The 23,431-nt window shown below is 44.2% G+C and overlaps 1 protein-coding gene across 1 annotated transcript in view; it reads left to right on the top strand.

Moving 5' to 3' along the window:
* Positions 1 to 23,431, top strand: part of STAP1 (signal transducing adaptor family member 1) — a 75,464-nt gene that overhangs the window by 26,046 nt on the left and 25,987 nt on the right. Inside the window, exons 2-5 of the mRNA XM_018559917.1 lie at positions 11,524 to 11,592; positions 15,390 to 15,503; positions 17,917 to 17,973; positions 22,366 to 22,550. Of these exons, the coding sequence (XP_018415419.1) occupies positions 11,524 to 11,592; positions 15,390 to 15,503; positions 17,917 to 17,973; positions 22,366 to 22,550 (425 nt within the window). The remainder of the gene's footprint in view (positions 1 to 11,523; positions 11,593 to 15,389; positions 15,504 to 17,916; positions 17,974 to 22,365; positions 22,551 to 23,431) is intronic.

The raw sequence follows: 23,431 nt of genomic DNA, 5'->3' as shown, positions 1-23,431 counted from the left end.
GACGTTGAGGGACATAACATCGCTGCAGCGGAGGAAGAGACAAGCTGGAGGGAGTGCTCTCACAGCTGGCCAGCTCCGAGAATCGGGCAATTATATCTTTGTTATTTTCCTCCCAAAACGAGCACTTAACCCTTGCAGTGAATGGGAAGCCTCACTGCAAGGGTTAACATTTCTTTCCACAGAATTCTACTTTAAAATCTATCCAAAGCCAAAACTTTGTTGTTTTTTTTTTAATGAGTATGGAAGGTTTAGAACCTCCATCTGGTTTTATTGCTGTCTGTGTTAACAGTGGGGAGATTCAAACTCTCTAATTGCCATGGTGATCATTCTTGAGATATCACAAAAACAGGATGTGAGGTAAAATCTTCTAATGGATAAGCCTGTTCTGGTGACACTTTACTAGAAAGAAATATCAACAAGCTTAGGGGAAATATATTATCTATTAACATAACAATTGCAGGCAAACCTTAATAAGAAATCAAGCTGTTTTTTTTGACCAGCGTGATGATGCACCTAGAGGGTGTACACAGCTAAACCTGCTACATACAGAAAGATATGTAACCTGTTTGGAAAATACTTGTAATTCTGTATTGTTGTAATCCAGGTCCCCATGCCCCACAACACAGAAGGTTGGTGACCTCACTTTTGGCAAATGTACTTAAAGGAGAACTATGAGGTGAGTGCTTTTCACTCACCTCATAGTTCTAGCCGACCTGTGACAATGAGACTGTCACAGGTCGGCTCAGTAGATCGGGAGGTGAGCGAACACATACCGGGTTCGCTCGCCTCTCGATCCTGTCACGGCTCTCTGCCGTGACAGGGGGAGGGGCTGGATTCCCCTCTCCCCGCTCCGATCTGCCAGCGCTGACTGGCGTAACGGACGGGGAGGGGGCGGGTACAGCTGGCTCTGCCTCTAGATAGGCAGAGCCAGCTGTCACGCAGCTGGGCAGATCCCGTCATCTACGTCGGGATCCACTCCGGCGTCTCAGTATACCGTGAGCTACAGCTTGCGGTATACTGAGCTTAGGGTAACGGGAGGACGCTAGTTTGTGTCCTCCCGTTACCCTAAGGAGAACTATGGGGAAAAACACTGACCCCATAGTTCTCCTTTAAAAGGATACAACTTAAGTAGGGTATACACAGGTAGATTTTTTTAACGAAAGTTTGTACAAACAATCTCGTTGGAATGTTTGATAATGCCATCAGGCACTTGATGAATGTCAAAAGTTCACATCAGCGCCACAAGACCCGATTCTTAGCCCAGGACGATTGCATGGGCAAAACAAGTGGCGGCAGCCCCACTTTAGTGAGGAAGACCGAATAAACCTGATGAAAACAAAAGCCAGATAAGGCACCTTCCCTAGTTTAAAGCCTTTACTGCTGTGGTATATTAAACCAATTTTACTCACAAAAGTAGACATTCACAGTGCCAACTCAATTTTTTACAGCAACGGCCATATTATCCAACGAGGGACACAAGCGATCACGCAGATGATGACAGACAATGGACTATAAAAACTATAATGTGTTTGGTTTATATATCTAATTTCTTTTTTAAGTTTATACAGTGCATTCAGAAAGTATTCAGACCCCCTTCACCTTTTTCAATGTTGTTATGCTGCAGCCTGATACTACAGTTGCTTAAAAAAAATTTCTTCTAATTTTTATGTACACTCAGTACCTGATAATGACAAAGTGATAAGCAGAATTTTAGAAATGCCTGTGAACTAAAAATACAACACAAAAAATATCACATGTACCTAAAAGAGAACTATGGGGTTAGTGTTTTTCCCCATAGTTCTCTTTAGGGTCATGGGAGGACATATACTAACATCCTCCCATGACCCAAAGCTCACTATATTGCAGGTTATTGCCCGCAATATACTGACAGCGCCGCAGCCAGGACAGATCCCGGCAATACTGTTGTGATCCTCCAAGATGCGCGAGTGACAGTTGGTTCTGCCCTTCTAGAGGAAGAGCCAGCTGTGCCCACCTCCTCCCCTGTTCGTTCCTCCACTCAGCGCTGGAGGATCGGAGAGGGGGGAATCTCTGCGGTCAACGCTCACTGCAGGTAGACGTTAGGGAAGTGAGTGAATCGGCTGCATGTTTTTACTCACTTCCCGATCAATAGAGCTGACCTGTGACAGCTTCTTTGTTTCATTTCTCACAACAGCCTTGTCAGAAGCAGCAATTCAATTTTACTTTGTTCTTGATTACCTTTACCGTTAAATCTGGTAACTACACCAGTGGAAGCATTTTGTTTTATTTGTTTGATAATTGCAGAACACAATTGTTGATCTTGTCGGAAAATGAAAGTTGCCCTGTGCCCTCTGCATATTTCCTGCATTATCAAAAGAAGCTATTACGCCCTAATAGTTGTTATCTTGGACAGCGGAATGATTAGCCTTTAAGTTGTGGAGATCTGAGAGTGGGAGTGGCCGAGCAGTTTAGCAAAAGACAAACCCCTCATTCCATGAAAATCCTGTGTGTTGTCAGCCCACAGGAGGACTTAACCCCTTCACAACCAGTGACGTACTATCAGCGGACCCGTTTAAACAGACCGCGGGGGATTTAACAAAACTGGAGCAGCTGTGCACAACAACCAATAAGCTTCTATCTTTCATTTTCAAATCTTAACTGAACAAACTGAAGAGAGAAGCTGATTGGTTGCCATGGGCAACTGCTCTAGTTTCGGTCTACTCCTGTTTTGATAAATCCCCCTCACTCTGTTTACATTTGTAGAGCCGACTGTCAGCTTTACAATAGAAGTGATTCTGGCGCTCTCCGCTGTCGCCAAATTGCTTCTACGAGCCTGTAAACTGCCCGCCCCCATCCCTCCCCCGGCCGTGTTTGCCAGGCTCCGCTGCCCCTCTTACGGGACCGGATGTCGGTGAGAAGCTGGGGAGGAGAGAGGCGAAAGTTCGTTCACCAATTTCCGCCCCTCACTATGGGACCCGGGAGCGATGAAGATTGCATCACTTCCGGTCCCATAGCTGTCAGTGCTGGGCTCCTGAAGCGAAAAGGTGATAGCAGGGGTCTTTTGGACCACCAGTATCACCTTAAAGAGTACCTGTCACTGCCAATATGCTATCACATTGAGGACTTGTAAGCCCCCCTATGTGATAGCAATTAAAGTAAAGTAAAGTTCAAAAAAAAATATTACATGAAATAAATGTAAAAAAAAAAATTTATAATAATTTTAAAGTCCCCCCGCTCGTCTTCATGTAAACACGTGTCGGGTATGCCGAGGGACATACCATCACTGCAGCGGAGGGGGAGACAGGCTGGCAGGAAAATTGCATGCTCAGAGGTTTGGGTGAGTATAACATTTTTTTTTAACTATAAGCCAGCGGTTCAACCTAGCAACCAATGATGTCAGCGTTATACTCTGCAGAGCCATATGGCCTCGTTCACACCATCCTCAGTGCTTTCCGGCCCGCACTGGATCGTATTGCAGTCGGCTCAGTTTGTTGTGAGGTGCGAGGGGGTGTGGCACGGCTGCGACGCCCTTCGGCCGCAATTTGATTGGCCGCATCGGAACGCACGGCACATCAGTGCTGTGGTCCGGTCAGAAAAAATAGTGATTGCAGCATTTTTTCTGACTGGACCGCATGCATTGATGTGCCTTGAGTACCCATGCGGTCGATCACATTACGGCCAGAGAGCGTGGCTGTGGTGCCATTCATTTCTCCAAATGCAGGGTTCGACAAATCCCAGCTCGCCAATGCGACTAGAAATTGTGTCCCAGCGCCTAGGCTTTTGTCAGCTCATTTACCGCACCTCTATTTGCTCACCTCCTGGTCCCTCCCAGCACCGCCTCCCTTCCCCTTCTAGCACAGCCTCTTATTCCCTTTCACCACCGCCTCCCTGCTGCTTGGGCTCCATGGTAATGTCACAGCAGCATTTTAACCACTTCAGGTAGGTGGCCGTTTATAAACTGGAGTGCTGGTGTCCATACTTCTCTTTGTGCATAACGGCTGCCATCCATTGAACACCGCTGCACCCACTTTTATTAATTTGGACTAAGCGGTCAGGAGTGTGACTGTTTATAAACGCCTGCCCCCTAAAGCGGTCATGCCAAGGAACCTGCTGTGACTGCAGCCGTGTTCTTGATACTGTTGTAATCAGCCGGCGATGGCTGTTCAGGTACAAGCAATCCCGTGGCTGTATTATATTCTGTTTCTGTGCACTACATTTCATTTTAGTGTATTTTATCCTAAAAATACTTGTTTGATAAACATTTGCGCAAATACCGTGCAACATAAAAAATTGCAACTAGCATTTTTTTTATTCTACAGGGTCTCTTCTTTCAGAAAATATATAATTGTTTGGGGGTTAAAGGGGCACTCTAGGAACAACCTATGTATGAGGGCACTCTGATGGGGACAATTACTTATTATTTGTCCTCATCAGTGTGCTCCCTTACATTAGTTGCTGCCATCTGAGTGCCCCCCTTACATTAAATCCATTAAACTCTGATGAGGATAAATAATAATTGTTTTAATATGAATTATATTTGGTTTCCCTATCAGCATGCCCCCCTCATTGCTTGACTCCAATGGGGACACCTAATGTAAGGGGGCACTACGATGGGGACACCAAATGTAAGGGAGCACTCTGATGGGGACACCAAATGCAGGGTACGACAAATCCCAGACGCAAGGTCGCCAATGTGACTAGAAATTGTGTCCTGGCGTCTGGGCTTTTGTCAGCCCGTTCAGAACACCTGCACCGCCGCTTCCCTAGTATATCTGCTCTTGCTGTAGGTCCTACCACACTCCTCTCTCCTCCCTGTGCACGCAGTGCTGGAGACATGCAGGGAGGTGAGCAGGAGGTATTTCAGGGCAGGCGCAATAGCCAGCCTATTATTGGCTACTGCAATTTAATATAGGCAATAGCAGGCTGGTTATTGCTCCCAGCCACTGCTTGTTGTGTTAACATTTAGTTGCCTCAGAAGGCGGCTGTCATTTCCCCAGCTAAAGCTGGGGCTCCTGGATTTAAAATTTGCCAAGCCCTGGCACAATGTAAGGGGGCACTATGATGGGGACGCCTAATGTAAGGGGGCACTCTGATGGGGACATCTAATGTAAGTGGGCACTCCATTGGGGACACCTAATGTAAGGGCACACTCTCATGGGGACATCTACTGTAAGGGGGCACTCTAATGGGGACACCTAATGTAAGGGTAAAGTATATCACCAGGACACCAAAGTAAAATCTTCACCGAGTGGTCATTTTATTGATGTACACACATCTCGACATAAGGCAACGTTTCGGGGCCACTCAGGGTCCCTTCATCAGGATATTACTTTGGTGTGCTGGTGATATACTTTACCCTGTCACTCTGACAGTGACACCTAAGGTAAGGGGGCACTTTGACCGGGACACCTAAGGTAAGGGGGCACTTTGACCGGGACACCTAGGGTAAGGGGGCACTCTGACAGGGACACCTAAAGTAAGAGGGCACTCCCACCTAGTGTAAGGGAGCACTCTGATGGGGACACCTACTGTAAGAGGGAACTCTGATAGGACAACTAATGCAAGGGGGTACTCTAATGGGGAGAACTGATGTAAGGGGGTACACTGATGGATGTGCTTTGCCTATAGAACTTAGTGACACAAAACTCAAACATCTTATGCCCTTTTAGTGCTCTCCTTACAGCCCTTAACATAATCCTGCTTTCCTTTCTATTTTAAAATGTACCTTTTTTTTCGTTGCAAAGTGTTGGGCGCACTCCCGCCAATCCTCCATTCTTTTGTGACTTCCGGCGTTCTCTCCTCCAAAAGTGCATGGGACTTCTGTGGGAGCGCGCTGCTCTCAGACTACATATGCCATAAGACATAGCACCCCTGTGCAGTGTGATCGCCCGCACCCCAACGTGTGGCACATCATTGTCTGCATTCCAGTCTGGTGCAGTCAGAAAAAAATCTGCATGCACTATTTTTTCTGACTGCACTGTACCGGAACACAGGCATTGATGTGCCACGCGTTTGGGTGCGGGTGATTGCATTGTGGGGGGCAGCTGCGGTGCCATTGACTTCAATGCACTGGATTGCATTGCGGCAAACTCAGTATGTTGTAGGGCGGGGGGGTGCAGTGAAGTGAACGGCACCGCAGCCACGCCCTCAGGCCGCAATGCGATCGGCCGCACAGGAATTCAAGGCACATCAATGCCTGTCGTCTGTTCAGCAAAAATAGTGCTTGCAGCATTTTTTCTGACCCTCCCGTCCCACAACATACTGAGTCGGCCGCAATGCGATCCAGTGCGTTCCGGCCTCAATCGCAAGCACTGAGGATGGTGTGAACGGGGTCTTAAAGGCAAATAAATACAAAAGGAGTTTAGTGTCGCTTTAATGAAATGTCACTTGTAACATTTCAATAAAGATCTAAAAAAAAAATAAAAAAAAGGGTGTGGTGCTTGGAGATCGGCAGTCTGTCTGCTGTGCGTTTCAGTGCAGCTGTGGGCGTTAATGCAGCCTAAATGGCTGACCGTGGTTCTGCCAGGACTTTGCTTTGGACCTGGGCTCAATGAAAATTTTGGTCACCGGACCTACTTGAATTTGAATTCACTAACCCTGCCCCAGGCAAAAACATGAAGTTAACCTTTGCAGTGTGGGAATAGCCCGACTGTAAGGGTTAATAACATATAAAAAGGACTTGGATTTTAGCAGAAGAGACATGCTAAGTCTATCTATGTCCTGGCAGCTTTTTAGGAATCCTTTTCCTCTTTGAGACGACTGGGATCCACTTGAAGAATAGCTAAAAGCCACACGTGGCTCTTTGGCGCCATATTGGGCACATGTTTTATCAACGTACACTGCAATATTCAATTACAATAGGCTTTGCAAGTATTTAAAAAAAACATACGTAACCAGCACGATGTACCCCTGATAACATACCAAGCTCCAATACCTTATCAGCGACACAGAAAAAAATAAACCATGAAACGCTTCCTCACCCTTACTTTTTCTTTATTGGTATAATAACAATCATGGCTTCTCTCAGTCACCCTTAAAACCAGTTTAGTTCTACTTACTCTCCTCCGCGGCAGACTGCAGTCGAAAGAAAAAGAAGCGGCCAAAACCACGACGCCTTCCTCCGCGCAGCGTGTCTTCACACCCTATCCTAGTGCAAGACCTAGTCTAGACTCTCGTTAGCTCTGCCCACTCTCCAGCGTGCCTTTAAACTCTGCAGCCCCTCTGCCTGGCTCCGCCCACTCTTCAGCGTTCGCTCCGTCCACTCTCTTGCGTTCCCTCACACTCCGCAAACTATCTTCCCAGCTCCGCCCACCCCCCTGACTTCCCGCGCACTATGCAGACTCTACTAACCAACCCCGCTCGCTCTGCAGTCGAGATCAGAAAGGCGGTAAACGTCCGTCACGTGGTGAAGTATGCTGACAATGTATGTTCTCTGATATGGCGGCCAGCCCTACTTACAGTGAACAGAGTCACGCCAGTCTATTATAGCTTATAATAAAATTCATATTTATCATGTCTATGATTTAAAAAAACGCTCAAAAGTAATAGCTCCCTATTGTGCCTCATTTGGAGGGACTGTCCCTCATTAGAAGCCAAATCTCTCAAATAGTTGTGAATGGGTGTAGTTGGTTAGTCTTCATCCAGATGGTCCAGCTTTACCCATGCACAGGTTTATGCAATCCAATCAGCAGGAAGATAATAGTTAAGGGTAAGAAGGAGTTAATTTGGGCGATCTAAGCGTTTACAAGGGGCTTAATAGTAACAAAATTCATTTAACTGGTTACTGTCGGCCAATGCAAATAAATGTCCGGACAGCAGACGCATAAGGGCAGGTGGGTGTCTGGAAACATCCTTTGATGCTCCCGCTCGCACACCCCCTTCTCGGGAGCGGGAAAATATGAAAAAGTCAAGCCTTTGATACACGCAAGCATTCGGGTGGCTATAGACCTGCCCAATCGCTTGTAAGTGTGCACCTCCCTCCATCGCCGATTCCAGTTATCCCATGCTCTACTGTCCTCCGTGCGTGCCCAGGAGTGGCACGCGGGTCTCTGTGGCTAGATCAGAGGGGAGATCCGCACATTCCAGCGGCTGATCTCGCCTCTGATCACTGAATGCGAAAGTGGCGTGTATTACATCACTTATACTTTCAGCCTGTCATCTCTCCAGCTGCTGTAGCCAGAGAAGACACTGAAGAAGCACAATCGCTGCTTCATCAGCTTCTTTAGGGGTCCCTAGGTGACATTAGGGGTCTGAGAGTCCCCTGATGTCTCCATAAAGAGGACCTCTCACTGTTTGTGCTGCCACATAGGGGTTTTTTTTTTAGTCCCCTATGTGAAAACAGTAAAGTTACGTGTAAAAAAAAAAAAAGCAAGTTTAAACAAATCACAATTTTCTTTTCAAGTCTCCACATATTTGCACATATAAATGCAAACACTCTATCTGTCCCCAAAAAATGATATAAAATTAATTTCAGTACAGCGTTGCATGGCGAAATAAATGTCAGTCAAAGTACTGCAGCACTGAACACTGAAAAATGGCCCGACCAGTATAACACCTCGGTCTTCAAGTGGTTAAAAAAATGTACTTTTTACTTTTTGGATTGCTTCATGCAAATAGAAGCATGATGTGCTGATGACTTAAACAGAGTACCGGTATATACAAATCATGCTTCTATGGCCTCATTCACACTGCGCTAACTTGGGCTGTACACGTCCGTGCAGCCTGCACACCTGTATTGGGCCGTTCCCGGGAGGGACAGGTGCAGCGTATGATGGCACACAGCAGCCTGTTTTTGGGCGTTTTTCAGCAATGAACCGCAATTAAATATGCCCAAAAACACGCTGATCAGCACATTTTCATTGAATACTATATGTAAAATGGGCTGATCAGGGTGACAAAAGTAGCTCAGGGAGCATTTTAGGCGGATCGCATGGAGACTCACGCTTGCATGAACGGTCCCCATAGGAATATATGGGATTGTTCATGTAGGTGGTTCTAGCCGCACTTCAATATGGGGAATTCAGAGTAAAGTCATAAGACTTCATCTTCATACATGCTCTGGGTTAGTAAAGATGCCCATACACTGCACAATTCTCGTACGAAAATCGCGGGAAATCCCGCGATCGTACGAGGATCGTGCAGTGTGAATGAAGACGTGCGTTTCTACTGTACGGTCGCACGTCTTTTGTCTAAGGAGCATGCTAGAAAACCAGCCGAGAATCGTACGATTTTCGGCTGGTTTTTAGCATGATCGTAAGATCAATGCCGCACGGGCCGGTGTGCGCACGCGCACACTGCCCGTTTAGCATTGCGGTCATCAGATGCCTGCCCCTCGGGGGCCGGCTTGCGATGATCGCAAGTACGATCTGCCTGTCCAAGATGGGCAGATGGTACGTTTTTTAAATTACTTTACAACCATCGCAAGACTAAGGTAGGGTGTATGTGTATGGCCACCTTTAGAATAGCCTTTCTCCACCAGGTGCATGGTGCAACCATAGCACCATGGGGTACTTTCTGATTTCCTTAGGGGTGGCTCAAAATTTTCACAAAGTGTCATGCCTTTTTATAGTGCAGGCAGGCTTGTGATGTCAAAGGGGGCACCTGATGTGAAGGTGGGGCTTATAGCGCTCCTGATATGAATGGGTGGCTTTTGATGTGAAAGAAGGGGGTTCCTAATGTAAAGGGATGCTCCTGATCTAATGGGGGACTCTCATGTGAAAGGGGCAATCCGATGTAAAAGGGGAAGCCCATTTTATGTGTGTGTTTTTGCCTGGGGGTCCTACCTTAAAATCCATATGAGACACCTATTCGAGAAAAGGGTCTGAAATGGATTTTGGAGGAGCAACTTGTCGCAGTTACATTGTCACATTTACGTTTTTTTTAAACATTTTAGACCTCAGGATTTTGCATACTTTTAAAGAGTGCCGTGCCTGAAAAAAATTAGAAAAATGCTGACTTGGGCAGACCCAATTGGATGCCCAATGAAGGTCTATGGGCAGCTGGATATAAACGTATTTGTGTCCATTTACATCCGGTTGCACCCAGCTCCGACCAGGTCCGGAAAAACAAACGGAACAGTGTTCTGTTTCGCAAGACCTGATCATGCTGGATTGTGGGTAATATGATTTAAACGTGCACATGTCTGTTTACATTCAATTCCCCATAGACCGACATGGGGTCTTGTAATTTCGTTTTTTACCTCCATCACAAGCGTAAGGATTGAGTGACTTTGAGAAGGGCCAAATTGTGATGGCTAGATGACTGGGCCATGATCGCAAGATGGAGGAAAAAACTGGTCAGACACGATGTCACAGCAGTGACATCCTATCTATACTGCTCTGATCAGTAGGGGGATCTGTGCACAGATCCCCTCTCGATCGCACAGTGTAAAAGAGAGCTTAGAGCGGTGGTTCTTAGCCTGTGGGTCTCGACCCACAGTTGAGGGGGTCACCATGTGCATTGTGCTGCGCTAAATGAGAGGCTTCTCAGCCTTCTCCTAGCCCAGCAGTGTCAGTTCTCCGGCCGCACCACTAGATGGTGCTGCAGCAGCCGGGGAGGATCAGAGAGAGGAGAGGGAAGCAGGCATAACAGTGAAGGGAGGTAAGTGTCGGCTCTCTTGTAGAAGAATGGTACACTAAAGCTATGTGTGTACATACAGCACACTACATGACACTTTGATCCTGGGTAACCTGGCCGTGTGTAGTGGCCGGGAGTAGAGGCCACCAGAGAGTCTGCACTGGCCACCAGAGAGCAGCACTAATCACCAAAGAGCCCTCATTGACCACCAGAAAGCTCGCACTGACCACCAGAGAGCCCACACTAACTACCAGAGAGTCCGCACTAACCACCAGAGACTGCACTGACCACCAGAGAGCCTGCACTGAGAACCAGAGAGCCCACACTGACCACCAGAGAGCTCGCATTGGCCACCAAAGAGCCTCACTGACCACCAGAGAACCCGCACTGACCACCAGAGAGCCCACACTGACCACCAGAGAACCCACACTGACCACCAGAGATCCCATACTGACCACCAGAGAGCCCGCAGTGACTACCAAAGAGCCTGCACTGACTACCAGAAAGCCGGCACTGGCCACACTAACCACCAGAGAGCCTGCACTGGCTGCACCAGAGAGCCCCATTGACCACCTGTGAGCCCCACTGGCCACCTGAGAGCCCACACAGCCCACCTGAGAACCCGCACAGCCTCCTAAGAGCCCTCACATACTGTATACTAGTATTGGTGCTTCTCTACATTTTACCACTGGGGTCACCACAGCTTGGCAAATGTTACCAAGGGGTCCCGGCCCTAGAAAGGTTGAGAACCACTACCTTAGAGTATTAAAGCAGGATGGCCTGCATGGCAGTCAAGCAATTAGCAATAGTAGCCTCCATATTTCGGTCAGTAGAGGTTTCCTTTATCTCATAAGAGCCTGGGGCCACCTACTTAGAAGCCTGACACATTCCTGTTTAAGCTAGAATTTTGCAGATATATTCTTGTTTGATTTTTTTGATTGAATTAATAAAATACTCTTGTATCCACAGGAAGCAAAGTACTGGACCGAGTTACGAGGAACAAAACTTTTCCTTTATAACGATAAAAAACAAGAAAAGGTAAAAAATCTGTTATGTTTCAATTTTTGCTCATACAATTGGCTGGTTCTTGTTATTTTACTATAACTATGGTGCTAATACAATAAATAGATGCAGTGAAGGGGAAGGTTTCCTGACAATTGTAATACTGCAGATTGCTACCAATTTACTACCTCAAGGGTACCTATAACTTTTGCGACTTTCCTGTTAGAAAGTCTGATGTGAAAAGCACTCTCCCCTTTATAGTGTTGTAATCAGGTACAAAACAGATATTCACCTCCATTGCATGGTAGAGTTTAAAGGAGAACTATGAGTGAGTATCGGGATCCGTCCCGGCTGCGGCATCTCAGTATACCGTGAGCTGCGTAGCTCACAGTATACTGAGCTTTGGGTGACGGGAGGACGCTAGTTTGTGTCCTCCCGTTACCCTTAGGAGAACTATGGGGAAAAGCTTTGACCCTATAGTTCTCATTTAACACCACTTAAAACACTGGAAGCATTTTATCAGCAACATGACATATGTAATGAATGTTAATCATTAAAAGAATGAGCTGGCAATCCTGACCAAGGTGTTGAAAAAAACACTGCATTGCTAGCTTTTATCTGTACTGAGAAATACATGAAGGGTAGGGCACCATTGTTGAATTCTTCTATTGAAATTGCTAGATGCTGGGCTGTCATTCGCATTCAATGGCTTTCATGTCATGGAACAAATATGCACGTTGGACGTCCTGACTCCAGTTTGACTTTACTGGCTGCTTTCAGGTCGGACACACATGAAGTATTGAAGCCAGAGAGAGAAAAGCAACTGGCATAATATTGCTCAGAGTAAGGGTTTCCTTTTGTGTTCAACAATCTTTGTTGTATTAAAAAGGACCTTTTGTTTGGCCGTAGTTCTATTTTGGGTCACAAGCAGACATATACTAATGTCCTCCTGTGACCCAAAACTCAGCATATAGCAGGCTATTGCCTGCTGTATACTGACAGTGCAGAGTCACACTGTGGCCAGAAAAGATCTTGTCAGGATGCACCCCGTTACCTGACTGACAGCTTGTTCTGCCTCTCTAGAAGCAGAACCAACTGTGCCTGTCCCTCCAGTCAGTGCTGGAGGAATAGAGAGGGGAGGGGGAATCCCTGTGGGAAGCAGTGACTAAGGGCCTGCACTGTTTTTTGTGAACACACCACACATTGGGCATTGTTGTGGTGCGTGGGCATGGGTTTTGGTGCGGGCGATCGCACAGCGGGGCGGAAGGCGTGGCTGCGGTGTCATTAACTTGAATGCAGCACTGGGCCCCTTCCCGCCAGAGAATGCAGGGAGGCTTGCTCTATGCAGTCCAGTGCGTTCCTACCACTAACCGTGCTGGAACGCACTGGATTTAGTGTAAAAAAGCCCTAACAGTCACTGTTCTCTGCAGGAAGGAGATTGTGAACTGAGCGATCAGCAGTTTGTGATCACTCAGTTATCGATTTATAGAGCCGGCATGTGACAGCTGCAGTGTCATACCTCAGCTCTAAGTATGGGTATGAGTGTATTTCACTCTACCCATAGTTCCCCTTTAATGTCAAAAAATTATTTAACACCCAAACTGTTACTCAGCTGCCCCATTTTAGCACAGGCTGTAAGCTAGTAATCCTGAACCCGCATGCTTATGACAAATATGGTGCATAATGGAAGCAGTCCCTGCCTTATTATCATACCTGGGAACCTCATGAGCCTGCTGATCTTTTTATGAATGTGTGTGAAGCTGGGAATGGGGGGGAACTGAGAACACAAACTGTTTTTTTTAGGGGCTTGGTTTACAGTAATGTTTTACTGTAAACTAACAGTACTTTGAATGATCAGTCCTGACAAATTCTGGGCCAAAAATGTTTAGTTGTGGCAATGCAAAGACAACAAGGCCTTGTTGCTGTAAGAAGGTAACCATCACAATATGTGGGCAACAGACGGGCAATCCTTACAATATGCAGTGGAAAAAAATAGAGCCCCCTCACCTCCACTTACATCTACTCTAGAACTCTGGCCTAGCAGCATGCTTTAGTTTCCATCTCCCTATGGTGCCACATTGCCTCTACAGATGATGTCTGATTCTGATGTCACTACTCTAGTCAGCTAAATAGATTGGGAAGCAGGAAACTCCCTCCGGACAGCCTGGAGTCAAAGTAGAGACTGCCTAAAGCTGGCCATACACCTACAGATTATCTGCAGATGTTCCATGGTCAGATGGAAAACAGATTCCTCCATCTACACTAAACTGTGTGGATGGAGGAATCTCCTGCTGGGGAAAGCTTCAGTATCTTGCTAGTCACACTTTTTCCATCTGACTATAGGCTGATGGAAGAAAATCTATAGGTGTATGGCCAGCTTTAGTCTACATTCACACTTGCCACTGTCAGGTTAGATGCTGTGTTAATGCTTCTAGATGCATTAATTGATGCGTTTGTGTGCGTTTAGGCCCCATTCACACCAGGGCGGTTGCAGATCAGCGTGGTTTCCACGCGTATTTTAAAAGGGTTTTGGGGCATTTTTAATTGTGTTTCAGCATTGAAACGCAATTAAAAACACAGCACCTGTCCCTCCCGGGAATGGCTCGATAAGGCCGTGTATGCCGCACGGATCTTTATGGCCAAACTGGATGGTGTGTGAATGAGGCCTAAAGCATATCTGAATCCAAAAGAACTGTAATATATTTCAACTTACCAGTTCTTAGATGTTGTGGCGGTATTTGTTTTCAGGCTTTTTCACCTTGCGATCCTGCCAATAACACACTTCCTGTCCTAAGGTGGCCACGCTCACTCACCGTTCTGTACCAATGGAGGAACAGCTTCTATCCTGATTTGGACTACAAACACCCTCCATCTCTATTACATAGAGGGTCTTTTCTTTGTAGTTCTCTAAAGCTAGCTGAGAAAGATGATAACATTGTTTAATATTTCAGTTCCATCCACAGGACTGACAAAATCAACAGGTATTTTTCTGTGCTTGCTGAAAGTTTACCTAGGCTTAAAAAAGAAAACTAATGTAGCCACCATGTCTAAAGACTTCTAAGCAGCAACGTATATTACATTTTTGTTCTTGGATATAGATATGCTTTAAATATTACAGGAAGGCACCAGATGTCCAGACTTACTCAGGGCATCTGAAGATCCCCATTGTGTGCCTGTGCCAAATCCAAAAAAGCAACAATGGCTGATTAGTTTGGAAAAGTACACATTGGTTGGGCAATATACAAAACAATATGAAAGTTCTCCAGCATACTTCCCCCCAAAAAAAACAAAACAACACTAACTAAACTATTTTACCTACTCAGGTTAAAAATAGATGCATACATTGAGAGCAGGCTTAGTTAGAGGTAGCCTCTTCCTCCTTAAAGAAGCAACACACCAGAAGGCCAACATTGCTGAAGACCCCAGGCAGTAGACATAGGGGGGAATTTATCAAAACTGAAGCAGACAGAGGCTGGATCAGTTGCCCATGGCAACCAATCAGCTTGTCTCTTCAGTTTCTTTAGTTAAGATTTGAAAATGAAAGAGAAAATGATTGGTTGCCATGCACAGCTGCTCCAGATTTTGTCTGCTCCAGTTTTGATAAATCCCCCGCAATGTGTTTGCACCAATCCAAAAAAAGCAATCATAGCAACCACTCTGATCCATGTAAACTGTATTAAAAATGGAATAGCGCACATGGGCATACCCAAATACAGTAAATACATTTTTTGGGATACTAGTGTTTCTCTAATCTTTCTTTGACTGCTGAGGGAATTAACATGAAAGTTTAACATGTTGTGTACAGTATGTAACATTATTACTTGCTTTGATAGTACATAGACAGCATTGAATTGAGGAATTTGAAATCTGTAAATGACGGACATTCCAATCAGAAACAATGGTCAGAAGTTGTATTGACCTTGGACAAGGAGGAAGTAATCATAAAGGTGAGTTGAGTTACATAATCAGAGATGATATATTTGGCAAATAAATACATATTGTTTACTGACTCATACTGAAAAGAATGATTTTTGTTTCTGCTTAGTGAACAAAAATAATGGCATTATTATTCTTTTCATTCTTAAATCACAAGCTGTAGTACAAATGGTATGACTAAACATGTGGACAATGACATGTGAATCACACATACTTTATTAAGATTATTGACACTGACAGCTCCAAGCCCAGGCTCAGTTCTCATTGCTGCTTCATCACCACCATCAGCACTGGAAACCACATCAGTGCCAGTAGAATCAGCAACAAAACCCTACATTTTACTTACACAATATTTTTGTTTTCTAATAGCAGTCCCAGAATGACTATAAATTAATTATAACAATAATAATAATAATTATTATTATTATAATACAGGATTTATATAGCGCCAACAGTTTGTGCAGTTCTTTACAAAACTAAATGAAAGCCTTATGCTGGGGCCACTGGTAACAATCCCATGTATTATTACTGGGTGTGCAGACTAGAGCAGTGGTCAGAGCTGGCTCAATTTGCATTTCAGGTGCTGCCTTGACCTCCTTCAAGTATTCTTGGACTGTAATAGTAAGTCTTAATATACGCTTTTCTGAAAATACATTAACCCTTTCCCTGCCACCGATCTATGGCATATGGCAGAACACAACTGTGTCCAGCTGGCCATGTCAGTAAGCCATATGTCGGTGGCTTTTACTGTTCTGCTATAAGCTCATGGTCCCCTTTAAATTAATAGCTGTCATCTGAGGCTGACAGTGCTTAATTTTTTTTCTTTTTAAAAAAAACATTAATGTAACTGTGGCAGCACATGGCAAAGCATTGTGACGCATAGCCGTGCGTTGTTATACTAAATCGTTGCCTTAGTGGTTAGACAGGTTTTTTTTTGCATGCTGGATGGTGAGCGTGCTGGGAAACTTTTTGCTGTTATACGCTGTGTTGCAATTAAATGTACGCCTGTATCATTTTATCATAAGACACACACCAACACAGTGCACAGTGCACATTCACAGTTTTTTACCATTTCGCAAAAAGGCACAATTTAAAATATTAAATAAAAAAATAAAAAATCAGTTGATTCTTATCTATATTTTTCTACTTTAAAAAATGTTCTGTATGAACTCTGAAACATTTATAATAATGGTATGATAGAAAGGTACCATAGATAGTGTATAGCAGGCTAATTTTTAATTACAGTAAACTCTCAGTTATCCAGTATTCAACTAACCAGAACTCTCATCTAACCAGAAAAAAAATCCCCTGTGTACTCATTGTTCTGCTGATCTGCAGCATGTATTATCCTGGATATGATTGTGTGTCTATTTGTTTTAATTTGCTTTTGATGACTGCATTTCAATATTAATATGAAGTCAATAAAGAGCTTATGTTATGATATGGTGTAGTATTGGGTATTGCATTAGTTATACCTATTTTTAATAGTAGTTCTCAAGCAACCAGAAACTACATTTATCTGGAATCTAATATGATCCAATCAACATGGATGCCGGATATCAGGGAGTTTATTACATTAAACAATTACCTATTATCTTCACAAGATGCATCTTCAAATGTATTTTATATACTGCAGAAATTAATGTTTTTCTGTATATCACCATTTCCACTACTGTTCTTAGCAATAGCCATGCCAGATAAAGCAATCCTGCCATTGAAGGCAACTTACCAAAAACAGGATTGCTAAGAGACCTTTCACCTGCTACTACTGCACCAAATTGCTGCACAATCTTTGCTTACCGCTAAGGAAGCAGCAATGGAGTGACACCTTGCTGCATTGTAGTGATGCTGTAGGAGCAGATAAGTGGTCGGTTAGAGAGTAGCATCAGTGATAGGTTGACTAGAATTACATGGTCCTAAATAGGGATGCACCGATACCGATACATGACAAGGGAGCATTAAGCCGGCTTCCTGGCCAATCAGGAAGCCGGGCGGCGCGTCATTACACGGCGCTCGGCTTCCTCATTGGCCAGAAAACCGGCTTCCCTGCTAATTGGGAAGCCGGGTGGCGAGTCTTTACACGCCGCCCCACTTCCCGGCTAATCAGGAAGCCAGGTGGCGAGTCATTACACGCCACCTGGCTTCCTGAACGGGACTTCCGGTAGTCCTAAAGAATACAACCCTTTATAAATGCAGAATTGTGATTATCTCTAGTGAAGAAGTGATATAGGAGAAGCAGGTAAGTGCTCTCTAAGCAAGTAGGTGTCAGTGATAGAATGACTACCACTATTAAATGGAGACATTAGATAGTCTCTAAACACAGCTGTGAGGTGAAGAAAATATGTCCATAATGCTAAACAAAATGACAATATGTCCACAGTACTAATTAAAATCCATTTTCTATTTGCTTTAATTAACTTGCAGACGGAAATAGCTGAAGATGCAGAAGAGTGGAAAGGATTTATACTTACCGTAGTTGAGGTACAATATAAAAAATGTACTATATAGTTTTAACATTTGTCATACTGGCCCATATTATAATAGTTCATACCTCCATTTCAAATGTGTCAGTCAATTTCAAAGTATCTGCTTTCCAGTGGCTATAATGTTCACTATTTACCTTTATCTTTTTATTTTTTTATTATTTCTTTTAATATTATTATTCATCTATGACTTTCCTCTCCCATTTTCTGTCCCAAATGACTCAAATAGTCAAACGCTACATGTATTTAGAGAGTCTCAATGCTTCCTTGGGATCAGTGAACTCTTGCTGACCTTCTGTGCCTTGTTTAAATACCTGCCTCACCCTGCCTTCATAATTCAGTAGTCAGGGCAGGCACTCCTATTATCTGTCTGATTGTCACTGCTATGCAAGAGATGTTGAGGTATTAGTACAGTATACATGTGTGTGTACAGTACATATACTGTATATATACACTCACTGGCCACGTTATTAGGTACACCTTGCTAGTACCGGGTTGGACCCGCTTTTGCCTTCAGAACTGCCTTAATTCTTCATGGCATTGATTCAACAAGGTGTTGGAAACATTCTTTAGAGATTTTGGTCCATATTGACATGATAGCATCACGCCGTTGCTGTAGATTTGTCATCTGCACATCCATGATGTGAATCTCCCGTTCCACCACATCCCCAAGGTGCTCTATTGGATTGAGATCTGGTGACTGTGGAGGCCATTGGAGTACAGTGAACTCATTGTCATGTTCAAGAAACCAGTTTGAGATGATGTGAGCTTTGTGACATGGTGCATTATCCTGCTGGAAGTAGCCATCAGAAGATAGGTACACTGTATTCATAAAGGGATGGACATGGTCAGCAACAATACTCAGGTAGGCTGTGGCAGTTAAACAATGGTCAATTGGTACTAAGGGGCCCAAAGTGTGCTAAGAAAATATTCCCCACACCATTACATCACCACCAACCTGAACCGCTGATACAAGGCAGGATGGATCCATGCTTTCATGTTGTTTATGCCAAATTCTGAATGTCGCAGCTGAAACCGAGACTCATCAGACCAGGCAACGTTTTTCCAATCTGGTATTGTCCACTTTTGGTGAGCCTGTGCGCATTGTAGCCTCCGTTTCCTCTTCTTAGCTGACAGGAGTGGCACTCGGTGTCGTCTTCTGCTGCTGTAGCCCATCTGATTTAAGGTTCGACGTGTTGTGCGTTCAGAGATGGTATTCTGCATACCTCGGATGTAACGAGTGGGTATTTGAGTTACTGTTGCCTTTCTATCCTCCGGCATCAACAAGGCATTTTTGTCCACACAACTGCCGCTCACTGGATATTTTCTCTCTTTTGGACCATTCTCTTTAAGCCCTAGAGATGGTTGTGTATGAAAATCCCAGTAGATCAGCAGTTGCTGAAATACTCAGACTAGACGGTCTGGCACCAACAACCATGCCATGTTCAAAGTCACTTAAATACCCTTTCTTCCCCATTCTGATGCTTGGTTTGAACTTCAGCAAGTAGTCTTCACCACGTCTAGATGCCTTAATGCATTGAGTTGCTGCCATCTGTTTGGCTGATTAGCAATTTGTGTTACCAACCAATTGAAAATATGTACCTAATGTGTGTATATATGTATATGTATATATATATACATGGAGCGAGTATCAGCAAAACAGCAGAATTCGTTAAATGTTCAAGAGCAGCTGTTGTTAAAGTGTTTAAAGACTGGACTGTCAGCCGAAAATCTGGGTCTGAACGTGCGAATTGTGGCCGTCAGCGACTAGCCAATGTTAGGGCAGAACGGAGAGTGGCAAGACTGGTACAAGACAACAGAAGGGTAACAGTGCAGTGTCAGATTCCTCACATCACCTTTCAACATCTCGTGGAGTCACGAGGCGGCACAACGAAGTCATCTCGTGGAGTCATCTCGTGGCCCAACGAAGTACTGATGGGGTGGTCATAATAATCTGGCCACTCAGTGTACATTTTCCAGGCAAATATGTTTGGGTGGTTTAATTTACATGGCACACATGCTTTAAATAATCTTTTAAAGCATTTTAATGTTTTAAGCATTTTTATTTATTGCTTGTAATTATAGTTATTTTTGCTCATTACATTAGCACATGTTTACTCTTCCTAATATTACATAGTTATTACATAGTATTTGAGGTTGAAATAAGACATTAGTCCATCAAGTCCAACCTATTAGGATCTCATTCTAGGAGTACCCGTACCCCTGTATATTACGGTCCCTTAAGAAATCGTCCAAAAGTTTCTTGAACAATTCCACATTATTTGCTGAAATCACCGCCTGTGGCAGTGAGTTCCAGACCCTAACTGATCTTACTGTGAAGAACCCCCTTCGCCCATTGTGCTGGAATTTTTTTTCCACCAATTTTAGGTGATGGCCTCTAGTTTTTGTAATGGAGTTAATTTTAAACAGTTTATCGCTAATGTTGCTGCCACCATTGAACATTTTGTACATGGAGATCATATCCCCCCTTAATCTCCTCACCTCCAATGTGAACATGTTTAAATTTAGTAGTCTTGTCTCGTAGCTCTGGTCCTCCATACCCCTAATTAGTTTGGTTGCCCTCCGCTGGACTTTTTCCAACTCAAGGACATCTTTTCTTAGTACTGGTGACCAGAACTGGACCGCGTACTCCAGATGAGGTCGAACCAATGATCTATAAAGTGGCAAAATTATAGACTTGTCCCTGCAATACATCCCCTTTTTAATACAGGACAAAACCCTGCTAGCTTTGTTTACAGCAGCCTGGCACTGCAAACTACCTTTCAGTTTGTGGTCTACAATGACCCCCAAATCCTTCTCTATTTCTGACTTCCCTAGCGGAAATGGAGAAGGATTTGGGGGTAATATTCTAATGTAACTGATAAGATGTGTCCAATTTTAAAGCAATAGACTCTTTGCAGTCTTTAATAATGTCTCTAATAATGTCAAGCACCCACAATTCACTTGGTAGCCAGCGATCATGTGTCATGGTGAGGGGTCCACACCCACAGAGAGAGAGAGAGAGTACCTAACACCCCATTCACACTTGCGATATTGCAAATTGCGGGTTTGTCATGTTGGGCTGAGTACAATCGCGCAACATTCGCGCCAAAAAAGGGTCCTGCACAAGCGACGAGCTACAGGCGACTGGAGCTGTAAATGGTAACAGCTCCATTGACATGCATTGGACTTGCAATACACCAAGCGATATCACGCGGAAATATGCGCGTTTTTGCAGCGTAAATCCGCAAGATAAACCGCTCAGTGTGAACGGGGCCTGGGGCTACATGGAGACATGGGTGTCACAGTGTCCCTCAAGGCACATAAGAGGCACAGTATGACACAGGATACTCTGAGGTCAATGCATGAGACAGAATACTTTTGGGTCACTGTGTGGCACAGGAAGCGCAGAGGTCACTGGTTGACACCGGAGCTCAAGGATCACTGGAGACAAAGAAGCTCTGGGGTCACTGAAGGCACTGAGGGTCTCTAGAGTCACGGGAGTGCTGGGTTTACTGGAGACTGGTTGATCTGTCTGGATTTTTGGATGAAATCGGAAATTGCCAGCAGTCGTGCCAAAAAGTCTGAAGATTTCCCAGACTTTCCCAGAAAAGGGTATAAAATGTGTAATCTTCAAAAAGAGGTCTACTACGAAAATGATTGTACAGCCATTGGGTGCCGGGAGGTCTGTAAAAAGATGGTGCCATGCTTTACTAGCGGTGGAAGAGGGCCTGCAGGTGTCTGGGTTGTTGAATTGGCTTGGGCACAAATTGCACAGGTCTTTTTGTAGTTCTCTACATACTTTTGGATAATAGGCCACCAGTACACGTGGGGAAGAAATGTGAGAGTTCTTTGGACACCAGGGTCTTGCAAGGGGGAATTGCGGATTAGAGACGAGAAGTCAGGGCCAGGATATAAGTGGTTGGCATAAGGTAGCCCTTACAGCACTGATCTTCTAGTGCTGCGGGGGTTAACAGCAGCCGCTGCCAAGAGTTGCACTGTCACCGTCACCTTCCTCCCCTCTTTCCTATTCATAAACGTTGTACTATTATTTCCTTTGATGCAAAACGACCTATGATGGGCAGATGAATTACAGGATTTGGTAGCAAAACAAAGTTTTTATAGCTCTTTCATCTGTACAATACCCATATTTATTTAATGGCACTAGAGTAGTTGACATGCATACATCTTTGTAACATGTGCCTGTAGTTTTGGAGTTAGTAGTTTGCTGTAGATGATGTACATAGAGAAGCTATGTCCTCACACAGTATTTGCTAACTATACATGTATTGTACCTCTCCACCCTCTTCTCAGCATTATGTTTATGAATAAAGCACAGGTGCAGGTTTGAATACCTTGAGTTTGAATATATGTTCCTTTTTGTTTTTAGCAATCTGTTCCAAGCTGGTTGACTTTGTTACCTGGACAACTTATTAGGCTAAAGGAAGTTCTAGAAAAGGAAACGGCAAGGAGAGCGGAAGAAAAAGGTCCTTTGGTCTTACCTTCTAGAATGTCTGTGGATGTGCCTAGCTCTGAAGCCTATGAAGATGTTGCAGTTTCAAATGCAATGCCTATGTAAGTTCCTTGTTCCTGAAACAACCTGCCTACTTACAAACCAAGTGATATCTGTAATCTTGCAGTAAAATACCTATACCCACTTGGGAATCGGTAACACGTCTCTGTAGTGGGTTATATACGTGATATGATTTATCTAATTTGTTTTCAAAATTATGAATTACAACTTGTTCAAATCAGGAAAAAATACCTATACCCAAACTGGTATAAAGTGTATCAGTGTGTATGTATTATATGTGTGGTATAATTTGTTTAATTATTAATTATGACTCATGGAAAATAGGTGTTCAACGATAACCTAAAGCAGGGGTGGCAAACTCAAATTCATCGGGGGCCGCATCAGCAGTATGGTTACCCTCAAAGGGCCGGTTGTATAGGACTATGCATCTACTCTTTATTATCATAAATAGTTGCCTCTGCATTCAGTTGCTACTGGTTTTAATAATAATTTAAGTAATAACTAGCCTTGAAAACATCCACAAGAAACTTTATTGGAGACTGCTCAGACTGCAGCAGAAATCCCTAATCTGGCGTTTTCAAGTGACAGCTGTCACCTAGTCAAGTTAATGATCAGGTGACAGCAGCTCCATGTAAACGCATGCACACCGCATGTAATGATACGTGATATGATTACATGCGTCCAGGGAGAGTGATTGATTCCTAGCGGAATGTAAACATATCACGTATCTTTACATGCGGTGTGCAGGCGTTTACATGCAACTTCTGTCACCTGATCATTAACTTAGGTGACAGCTGCCATTTGTAAAACGCCAATTTAGGGATTTCTGTTGCAGGAAAACGCAAGTTCCTGATGCAGAAATCCCTAATTGCACCTAAAATAGAGGTGTGAATGCAGCCTAATACACTTCTACTCCCCAAAC

The sequence above is a fragment of the Nanorana parkeri genome, unplaced genomic scaffold (genome assembly GCF_000935625.1).
Source record: "Nanorana parkeri isolate BGI_ZX_2015 unplaced genomic scaffold, ASM93562v1 scaffold421, whole genome shotgun sequence".
Lineage (NCBI taxonomy): Eukaryota > Metazoa > Chordata > Amphibia > Anura > Dicroglossidae > Nanorana > Nanorana parkeri.
Note: the sequence above shows the minus strand (reverse complement) of the source record. Positions and strands in the feature narration are given on the sequence as shown.